Raw genomic sequence first — 12,009 nt, 5'->3', positions numbered from 1 at the left:
AAACCCAGCACAACGAAAAATAAATAAATAAATAAATTTATTTATTTATATTAAAAAAAAAGATTAAAGGATCAAATGGCTTACACAAAGTGTTGACACTGGAAGGCAGTGAGGTGTGATTCAAGACAATATAATTTAGTAAATAAATGTTGCATAATACCGAAAGACAGGATTAGGCATTCGACATATCATTTTCTAAGAGATTTTTCTACCAGTCTGTATTTTGATTAGTATTTAAGCATTAGAACACTTTTAATTTCTGCTTTTGGCTTAATTTACCCAAACCAAAATGTTTTCAGTTTGCATGACAGTATCCATTAAATAACCATTACGATACAATAGGCCAGATCACAGAGGTGTATTCAAGTCGAGAACAGAAATGTAAGAGTAGACAAAGCACTTCAAATCTAGACTCTGCTACCAATTAGCTGTTGATCCCTTTAAATCTAAGCCACTGTCTGCTTAGTTATAAAATGAAGAGGTTTGCTGATGATCTTTGAGGAGCGTCCCAGCTGTCTGAATTGATTCTATGTTTTCTTTTGTTGTTGTTTAACTAATTATTTCTAAATCTTCCTCAACCTATTTTGACATCTGTAATAATACATTGTCTTTGTTTAGACATAGGAAAGTAGGACACAAAAAGGATAAAGAATGCATTTAAGGTAACAGAATGAGTCAGTGACAGAACAGAATGCTTTCAAACTCAAATTCCTTCATGGGAAGTCTCCCACTTGAGTCTAAGGCTGACAATTTTTTTTCTGAAAGCTTCCGGGGACAATTAGGTTCTTTAACGTGTATGTTTTGTAGACAACCTGTAGATTTTTGTTAAAGGCTGTTAACAGTATGAATATTTTCTCTTCCCTTCCCTACCAGACTATGCAAGCATTACTGGAACTTCTGTGGACAAGGGAGAGATGAGTAGAGAGCTATGGAAACTCATCCCTTAAACTACTGATTTTATTCTATTTCTAATTTAAGCCATCATTCCATTATTCATTACTATGTAACTTAATAGAAATAATTATAAATAATAACTATACTGGTTTTATAATATAGTCTGCATATTTCCCCTACATATGATATTCATGTCAACCACCAAGCCAATCAATTATTATCCCTATTTTAAAGATGAGGAAACCAAGGCTCAGAAAAATTAATTCACCCAAATTATTTAAGAAACTAAAGTAATTACACATAGCGTAGTAAGTGGTAAAACTGTCTGAATCCAAACATCAATGCTTTGCTATGTTTTTTTATATCAAAATATTGTCACTCAACAATTGCAGTATCTTGTAAAATATGTAAGAGAAATGAGAGAATTCATACCCTCCAGTAGGTAAGCCTCCTAATTAAAGGTGGTAACTGATGAGAAAGAATTCTGCTGGCCTGTCACAACAGAGTCAATTATCTGTGATTTGTAATATACTTACCTTTAAAAAACAGAAAACTGTCTACAGAATAAACTCCACAGGTAAACTAGAAGGCTGCTTTATTTCTTCATTTTATTTAAAGAGCCAATATATCTTTAGTATTTCATTTATATACATGTTATTATGTATACCTAAAACTTGAAGACCCTCTCAATTTTCATTTTCACAAAAACAAACTATGAGTTCCAATAGATGGCACAGGTAACTTAATAGATTAAAATTATAAAATGGCAAATCTGCTAAGGAAATAAATAGGATGGCATAATCCTGAATTTGGAGGATTATGCTGATACATGTTCATAGGGCCAAAAAAATTCCATACTGTATTTTCACACTTAGACGATGAGATAAGCACTGAACCGTATTATCCAGAAAAAGTAGGAAAAAAATCCTGAGGAACATTAGCAGAAGGAATTAATAAAAGTACTATCAAGATTACTGCATTTAGAAATTAAAAGCAACATAAAAGAGCTATTTGTTTGAAATAATTTTTAAAATAGGCAAACTTTTTGGAAGGAAAATCAAGGGGAGAAAAAGACAAGAATAAATATAAAATAACAGAAATGAGAAAGGAGAAATAACCACAGAGATGCAGAAGATTTTTAGACTTACAGACTGAATACTATTAAAAACACTTTCTGCTGAAAAATTTGGACATTCCTCCAACATAGTGGGCTTTCAAGAAGAACACATGTTAAACAATGACTAGAAATAGAAACAAAGAACAGGTTCACCAATCATGGCAGAAAAACATGACAACTGCTCTAGAACCATCCCTAAAAGGATACCAGGCTCAGATAGATTTGCTAGCAAGTTCTATCAAATGCCAAAGAACAGTTTAACTCCATCATCAATTTGATGTATTTAATAACAGAGTACATGACAAAATACACGTAGTTCTTATAGAGCAGCCTTAAGATATCTGCTAATATAACTTGTCACCTTCTATTCAAAGGAGAAAACATATACGATACCTCATCAGATGCCAAACAAGAATTCGATAAAGACTTAATACTCATTCTTAAAAGAAAAAAAAAGCTTTGTAAATGAGAAAAGGAATGATACTTGCTTTTCTGAAAGCGACTAGAAGCAAGCTCACTAATTTTGAGAAAAGGAACAAAGCTGCCAATTTTCATATCTATTATTAAAAATCATTCTGGAAGTTCTAGCCAGTACAAGAGGAGAAAAAAATACAGGTATGAATACTGGAAAGGAAGAACAAACATATAATTTTTATATAATATTATCTATATGAGAAATCAAGCGTATTAACTGAACTCCTAGTACAAATAACTATGGATTAAAATTTAATAATGGGGAACATATTATCATAGTAATATTCACTTTGAAGAAAGTTCCATAAAAATACTACTACTACTTCTTCCTCAGAAGTGATAGGAATCAGAACTGAATTATAGACTTGGTTACCACCAAACTACACATCCTTGGGGGATATTTAACCTCTCTCAGCACATTTCTTCAAGTATAAAATGTCATGATAGCACTTGTTCTGTCTATACACAGACTGGTATTTAGAATCAATTCAATCATGTATAAGAAGATACTTGGCATCAACCAATTCAAAATTCTATCCCCAAATGCACTAATCTCTCTCTCCATCTTTGTTTTATTTACACTTCTTTTTTATAAATTAAATTATATTGGAAATTCACTATGAACTTGCTTCATGATGTAAACTCAATTTTAAAAAGCACTAATGATAACCAATACTTTATTTTTTAATTTCAATTTTTGTATACTGTAGTTCCAGTGGGGCTCCCGTATGGCGAGAAAAACCAGAGTAATACTTCTTGGCCACAAGAGGGAGCTAAACATTTGGTTCACTTGGTTTATTAAAGGCATCTACCATATTTCTTGCGCTACAGAATAATTCACTTACTGTCTTCAGGGGGCTTTCATTTGTGGCATTATTTCTATCACCCTTACTTAAATGTCCTGCATCTCTCTTGGCTGACATCTCTAGGAGCTGCCTCAGATGAGAAGCATAATAATCATAATATTTACAATAAATAGTGGGGTTTTTATTTTCCTAACATACTTAAGCAAACATTCAGCATCAAAAACATACTATATCATAATAAGGGAGAGGGCTGATTGCAAAACCAGCTAAGAAAATTTTTTTCTTTATACATTTCATGTCTTGGTTCTTCCAATAATATCTGCCTAGAATACTTTTTATACTACTATTAAAAATAGGCATATTTTTAATAACAAATAACTCTCCTTGTAAAATTGCACAATAGTTTTATAGAATGCTATGCTTAAAACATATGGAGATCATAGCAAAACAATTGTAAGGGAACTTACGATATGTGAAAATTATTTTAAAATGTAACATTTGATCTTACAAAAAGGTTAAATGCATAATGCAAATTGCCACTGGAAATACTTAGCTTAAAGGCTAAAAAAATATTTTACAATATCCTCATACCACATTATTAACTAATTATTAAAAAAAATAGTCAAAGTATACACAATCAAAGTTACTTATAGCAATCTACTCATTTTAGATGCCACAGAAAACTATGATCCCAATCATGCATAGTAAGTAAATAAAATGGCTAGATTTGAATAGGAATTGGAATTATGATTTCAATTTATGACCCTGACAGATCAGAACAGTTAGTTTGGTAACCATCAGATTTTATTAAGTAAGAATGCTGGAGTAAAAAATATATATATGAAACATAGGCAGTTAAAATTTGCTAATCTTTGCCACAGAATATGATAAAAAATAGATTCTTGCATTATACTTTTTTCTTTGGGGTAAACTAATCAAGTCATATTTGATCTACACTAAGTCTACAGTGCTCATGCTCTACTCAAGATAAAATTACAGACATCATTAGTGAGAAAAATACTAAAGATCAAGTCCAAATTATCATGACTTAAATGTTGGCATACACATCCTGGGCTCTGGTGAGATTACAGTGAAGAAAGTAAGACTGAACATGGCCTAGAAGAAAGATACTGGTTTGATCTATAGAAAAACAGATCTGTAGTGACCTTACATTCAGTTTTCTATGGACAAGTGTGTGTGGATCTAGTGATCTATTTCAGGACACACAGTGAGGACAGCTGTGCATGTGCAAGAAGCCTAGTACAGTCTAGCGGTATGGTCCACGGGCTCTGGACTATTGGGTTCAAATTGCAGTTCTTCCTCATACTAGTAGTGTCATCATTCATCTGTAAAATGAGGATATTATAGTAACAACCTCAGAGAGTTGTTGTGAGATGTGTTCAATTATATATAACTTTAGAGAAATTAAGAAAGGCCTATTGGGCTTCCCCAGTGGCGCAGTGGTTGAGAATCCGCCTGCCAATGCAGGGGACACGGGTTCGATCCCTGGTCCGGGAAGATCCCACATGCCATGGAGCAACTAAGCTCGTGTGCCACAACTACTGAGCCTGTGCTCTAGAGCCCGTGAGCCACAACTACTGAGCCCGCGTGCTGCAACTACTGAAGCCCACGTGCCTAGAGCCCGTGCTCCACAATGAGAGAAGCCACTGCAATGAGAAGCCCGCGCACTGCAACGAAGAGTAGCCCCCGCTCGCTGCAACTAGAGAAAGCCCGCGTGCAGCAACGAAGACCCAACACAGCCAAAAATAAATAAATAAAATAAATCTAAAAAAAAAAAAAGGCCTATTATTTTCAAATATTACTATTATGTTTAGCTATTATTTTAGCTGTTACTCCTACCCATTATTTTTAGAGTATGAAAAGCTAAATAATGCTCCAAAGCCAACAACTAAACCAGTTTAGAGAATCTTTATTTTAATTGTAATGAGGTAAATATACAGGATGAAGCTATCATATGGACTCAAGGAAAGTAGTTTCATGGGAAAACTATTTTGATTCTGTACTGTGTCTCAGGGTGAGACATGTAACTCACAGGCAATCAACAGAATTCTTTTATATCTTTAAGTCTTCCCCTGCCAACCCTTCACCCCTAGATATATTTATATACATTTTACATCTCCAGAAGAAAAAAGTATTCAAAGAATCATGGCATGAATATTTGTAATAAAAAGAAAAACATACCTGGGTAATCTTCAGATACATGTACTGAATAGGACACACTGTCAAAACAGGAAAAAAAAAAAGAGAGAGAGAGAAAAGAAAGGCTCAAGTTACTGCTAAGGCAAACATGCTTTTACACAATAAAAACCAACCCCGTGTTACCCATTACTTTATATAGATATAAGTATAGATACCAAAATGGATTAGAAAACGTCTTTGATATTTGACACAGGAAACTTACAGATTTTTAACATATATGACATAGTAAGATATATCTTTTGTGATACTTTTTTTAGTATAGCTAGGTCTTTTATCTCAGCAACATCTAACATTCAGTTATTTATGATCATGTGCATTGTTTGCTCAGGTTTTATCAAATCATCTTTTCTTACCAAAAATGAAGTCTTTCTCCTGTTTAGTACGGCACCCAAGAATTTAAACATTTATAAATTTAAACATTTATTTTTAACATTGCTTCCTCACAATATGCTGTGCTTTTGAAACACTTCCTTTTCTTCAAAGAATTAACAAAAGTATGACAGTGTAACTAATAGCTATTCATCAGCCAATCTTTCATCATTACTATATATAATAAATAAAATACCTCCTGTTCTCAGAAGGATTGAGTGGTTTCAAAAATCATTTTTAACTACTCCTTTTTCAGTAACTCCACTGTCTCTATGTACCTATCTCATATGACATATGGGGATTTGTCATACTCTGCTTACTCTCCTCTCTGTGTCAAGTAGATTGCAAGGCTCTTGAGGTTAAGGTCCATGTCTATTCGTATTTTCAGCACAGTTACCTATGGTAGACACATAAGCATGATGCACAGCACGTATTCAATACTAGCTTTTTGGATGGATCAGTGGAGCTGCCACTTGTCACAGAAAAGTCAAAATTGAGCTCGAGTTCAGCCAAAATAACTGCCTGTTAAGACCGAAAAAATATCAATTCTCTTTGAAGAAACGTACAGAATACAGAGCCTATGTAACGTATCGTTCACAAAGTGAAAACAGTCCAAATTACTTGACATATGAACAAACAGGAACCTTGAACCAACATTCCAGAGAAAATTTGACCCAAGTGTTGGGATTAGCCCTCAATGATGTTAAAACAGTTAATAAGTATGGTTAAGTATGTAAAGGAAAATCCAATCTCAAGAAGAAACAAACAAACACAAAGACATCATCAGGGTCTTGTGGGACACTAGCAAAACAGCAAATAATTTATATAATTAGAGTTTTAGAAGGTGAAAAGAGAGAATAATGCAGGGGAAAAAAAGCTGAAAATCTCCTCATTTGGGTGAAAGACATAATGTATAGATTGAAGAAGCTCAGAAAATCCCAAACAGGATAAGTGCAAAGAAAATTAATTCTAGGTACACACAGTCAAACTGCTGAAAACCAAATATAAAGAAAAAAAATTTAGGGCTTCCCTGATGGCGCAGTGGTTGAGAGTCTGCCTGCCAATGCAGGGGACACGGGTTCGAGCCCTGGTCTGGGAGGATCCCACATGCCGCGGAGCAACCGGGCCCGTGAGCCACAACTGCTGAGCTTGCGCGTCTGGAGCCTGTGCTCCGCAACAGGAGAGGCCACGACAGTGAGAGGCCCGCGCACCGCGATGAAGAGCGGCCCCCGCTTGCCACAACTGGAGAAAGCCCTCGCACAGAAACAAAGACCCAACACAGCCAAAAATAATAAATAAATAAATTAAAAAAAAAAAAGTTCAAGTACAATTGGTGTCTTTAAAAAAAAAAAAAGAAAAAAAATTTAAAGAAGAGAAAAAAATGGCACATTACATATAGGGAAACAAGAATCAGTGTTAAGTTTTCATAAGAAACTATGGAGGACACGGGACAGTTGAACAGTAAAGAGCTGGGGTGGGAGGGGAACAGGGGGGAAACAAACAACTATGAAACCAGAATTCTTTATCCAGGCTATATATCTGTCAAGAATGAAGGCAAATAAAGAAGCTTTCAGATACAAGGAAATTGTGGAAACATGTCCCAGCAGACCTAAAGTACAAGAAATCCCACATGAAGTTCTTCAAGCTGAATGATATCAGAAATTCAAATACCCAGAAGGAATGAAGAGCACCAAAAATTGTAAACATAAAAGACTATTTTTCTCTTAATGTTTTTAAAATACACATAGCTGTTTAAAGTAAAAATTCTAACACTTCATTGTGTGATTTATAACATATGTAAATGTAGTACACATGACAGTTACAGCATAATGTCAGGGACGGGTTAAATGGTCACATACAGTTTCAAGGTCCTTAATCTTATGGGAAATGGTATAATATTAACCCTAAATAATAACTCTAAGAAAACTTAAGAATATATATTGTAATTCCTAGAGCAAGCACAAAATAAGATTAAAAACAATAATAAATTAAATGGAATTCTAAAAGCATTTTGGAATCTTTAATCCAAAAGAAAGCAGGAACAGAGGAACAGAAAACAAGGGACAAATAGAAAACAAAATAATAAATGGTGCCTGAATCCTACCACAGCAAGAATTGCCTTAAATGCTAATGGACTAAACACATTGAATAAAAGGCAAAGGTGGACAGATGGATTAAAAAAAAAGCTAGATCCAATTCTATGCTGTCTTTTAAGAGATCCACATTAAGTAAAAAGACACAAGTAGTTTGAAAATTTTTAAATGGAAAAGATATACCATGCAAAGTTAAGCATAAGAAGACTGAAGTGTTAAAGACCTCAAGACAAAGATACAAAGAGATCATTCATAATATAAAAGGGTCAATTCATCAGGATGAAGGCACAATAATCATGAATGTGCATGTACCTAATAACAGAGCTTCAAAAACCATGAGACAAAACCTGATAGAATTAAAGGGAATAACAGAGAACTCCACAGTCATAGTATGAGAAATTGACAGATCCAAACCCCCCTCCCCCCAAAAAACTCATTAAAGACACAGATGATATAAACTAGATTTTCACTGAAAACTACAACCACAAAAGATATTCAAAAGAATATCTTTTTCTTTTCAGGTACATATGGATACAATATTCACCAAGATAAATCATATACTGGTCTGTAAAACTAGTCTTAATAAATGTGAATGGATGGATGATCAGGGTTCAGTAGTTTATATCCTGGGTTTCCTGGCTCATCTTGTCCTATGACACTAAGTCGTTAAGTCCTCAAGAAGCCACTGTCTTTTAGAATTTGTGACTGGGCTTTGTGACTGTGGCCACAGGCGATGCAACCCTCCCACGCAAGCCCAAGTCTCCAGACTCCACCAGCCAAACCCCTGGCATGTTGCTTAGTCCTTGGAAAGAGATTAGGCAGAGACAAGAAAGACTAAATAAAGAAAAGAGTAGGAAAGAAAGATGGTTAGTAATGAGACCAAGTACTGATATACTGTTCTTTCATAAAGCATATTTAATTGTTCAATTAATTCAAGAAGCATTTCTTGGTAACCTGGTAGAAGCCAAACACTGTGTTAATGCCAAATAAGATTTAGGTAGAAAAAAAATCAGGAGATAACTGAATGATTAATTCAGAGGGAAACAAAGAATATGAAACATAATGAATATGCTAGACAAAGGAACTTGAATATTTTAAAGCACAACAGTCCTTTTTTTTTTTTTCACACACACACACTGTATTTTATTTTTACAAGAGATAAATAGACGACAGTCCTTTTTTTTTTAATAATTATAGAGTCACATGAAGTTACACGGTTAGTGCAGAGAGGTCGCATGGATGTTCACCAAGTTTCCCCCACTGATTATATCTTCTGTTCCTACAGCACAACATCAAAAGCAGGAAATCAACATTAGTGTAAAATCTGGGTACAGTTCTATGTCATTTGTTCACATTTGCTTCGTGTGCCCACTATCACAAATCCAGATACAGAACTATCTGATCACTCAGAGTTCCCTCATGCTGCCCTCTTCAGGGTCAAGGCTGTCTCCCTTCACTCCAGCATTCCTAAACCCAGGCAGCCACTAATCAATTCTCCACCTCTGTAATTCTGTCATTTCAAGAGTATTATATAAGTGAATCAGACTGTGAAGCATAATAGAATTTTAAGACAAAATAAGTATCTTGAAAAAATTACTGTGATTGGAAACATTTAGGATAGACTCAAGAGGAGAGAGATTGAATTAAGTAATAAAATGTGAGCAAATATCAGTGAGGAGGTGCCTATTGGGAAGGAGAAGGAGGAACAAATGGCAGATGTTGAACCCCAGCCAAGAGCCCAGCTTTGGGCCCTGAATCAAATGCCAAAACTTAGAAGATAAAATAACCATGCCAGTGGAGCCTCAAACAAGCTGGGGGAAATATACACCATGATCCCATGTGAATTTATTTTCCCACAATTCATTCCCTTCTACAATAGAACTGTACTATGCAGAAATGAAATCACTGATGATCAAGGCAACCCTTTATCTGGCAGTACTATGTGACAGAACCTGGGACCTTGCCAGAGATTATACTCAGTACTAAATGGGGTTAATTCTCAATAGCTTACCATCTCAACCAACAGCACTTGGCTTCATTTTTCATCCGAATCAATGTTTAAATCCAAAGCGAAGCCTTAATACATTCCCATGTCTAACTCCAATTAGGGAGACTGCTGTGATTAGGGCCAAACAAACAGGATCAAATTCCAGCTTTGAGCTGGGTGGCATAAGAAAACTCATTTCTATACACTCAGCTTCCATCCCTTTTCAGTAAAATGGGGGAATCCAGACCTACCCTACAAGCCTGCTGTGATGATTTGTCTTAACAGCTGTAAAGCCCCCAGGACAACGCCAGACACATAGCAGCAGGTGCCAAGTAATTTCAGGCAGCTTCCATTACAAGCAATGAAAATTTACAGAAGTGAAATTTTACATGAATGAATGTTCTCTGGGGAACTCGATTTGCTCAAAATCACAATATATTACATTTTTCAGAGACCAAAGCTAACATGGATGATTTTATTTTATGATTGTATTATCCTCATGATATTAAGAGACGTTCCCATGTTCATGATCATACCTAATTTTTCAAATACAAAATAGAAAACAAAAACCCTACAAAATAATTCATCAGCCCCTGTGATATATAGCATCTTCTTGGTGTACACCAGAAGGAAAATCACCAGAGCTGTAAAATCCAAATCAGTTTCACTAACAGAGTCCTTAGGGAAACAATCTAGTATCAATAGAAGCAGACATGGATGATTAAGCTAAAGGACCTAAAAGGGAGGGCCAAAAAAAGAGCAAAGGACCAAGCTTAAATAGATATGAGAGTAAGGGCAGCATATGCTGTACATAATAAATACTAAAGCAGGCAAAAATACTGAGAAGTGAAAGTGAAAGAGGGTGAACATGAGAAGGACGAAAAACCTGGTGCAAACTCTAAAATTCTGATTAAAAAAAAAAATGCCTTCAGATATTTGGAATTCGCTAAATTACAATTACATTGAGGTGCTTTGCCAGAGAAATTAAGGTCCGTCTATGTGTGTTTGGTGTATACTGTATGCACTGCACAGTACTAGGTTCTTAATATCACAAGTTTAAAACTAGAATCTGTAAGTTATTTCATAACCTCAATAATTTTTTAGATAAAATGGTTGCTTCCACCTCTTATTCCTCTGAAAGCATCTATCCCAGTTAAAGATACCTCCCAATAGCCAAGAGCCTCTGGAGAAGTTCCTGGGAGAGCCCTTAGATGTTCAGTATCTGCCTAATCTTGTATTTTGTTTATATATTTGTTTAGTCCTATAATTAAAATCATTCATAAGGTCATTCTTGTATCAATTCACCATTTGCTCCATTACCATCCTCTTCCTTTTGAAATGTCTGCAGAGAGCTGAAAGTAGATCGAGTTTAGATCTAGTTCTCAAGCTCACAGTTCTAAGAAAATTCTTTAAGAACAGGAAGGAGCTAAAGGAAGATGCCAGTTTTAACACAACAGAGAAGGGAACTCAGACTTGAAAGAATTTTAGACCAAGGACACCTGTCAGTGGTACTGAATTCAGTATCTGTATTCTACAAGTGGGTCCCCAAATGCTGTGACTTTCTGCCATCTCTAACTCAAAACTCCCGGATCCTGAACTCATACTTCACCCAGGGGTTTTGACAGAGCAAGCAAAAACCAGTATTTTATTGAGTAATACCTTTTACCTTACTCTCTAAAATCTAAAGCAATTTCTTCGATAAACCAAATCTTTTCCTATCTTTTCTCTCCCAGTTAGATCACTTTTAGAATTTATATGACATAAAGCAAAATGCAGAAACTAACACAAAATTGCAGGTAATGGCAAGCAGTCCTCCACCCTCCTTGCATCCAGAAAGAAGGAAATGTGTCTTTTTATCTAAGACTACTATCATCTACTTGATTTTATAGATCCCATAAACCCACACTCCATTTGGTACCTTTTTCTATTAATTTAATCTAACAATGCCACCATTTGAAATTAATCAAAAATGTGCTATTATGCAAATGAGAAAAGATTTGCCCACAAAGATATTAATGGTAGCACTATTTAAAATGAAAAAGTACCCCC

At 35.0% G+C, this 12,009-nt stretch overlaps 1 protein-coding gene across 4 annotated transcripts in view; it reads right to left on the bottom strand.

Annotated features, from left to right (window-relative positions):
- The window catches only part of PARP8 (poly(ADP-ribose) polymerase family member 8), a 175,720-nt gene that overhangs the window by 77,599 nt on the left and 86,112 nt on the right, over positions 1–12,009 (bottom strand). For all 4 annotated transcript variants that reach the window (XR_005019442.1, XM_036848604.1, XM_036848602.1 and 1 more), the window contains exon 4: positions 5,494–5,531. Coding sequence is in view for 3 of the 4 variants with exons in the window: in XM_036848604.1 (XP_036704499.1) it covers positions 5,494–5,531 (38 nt within the window). In the remaining variant the exon portion in view is untranslated. The remainder of the gene's footprint in view (positions 1–5,493; positions 5,532–12,009) is intronic.

Source organism: Balaenoptera musculus, chromosome 3 (assembly GCF_009873245.2).
Source record: "Balaenoptera musculus isolate JJ_BM4_2016_0621 chromosome 3, mBalMus1.pri.v3, whole genome shotgun sequence".
Taxonomy (NCBI): Eukaryota; Metazoa; Chordata; class Mammalia; order Artiodactyla; family Balaenopteridae; genus Balaenoptera; species Balaenoptera musculus.
The sequence above is the reverse complement of the archived record's forward strand: the minus strand, read 5'-3'. Positions and strand labels throughout refer to the sequence as shown.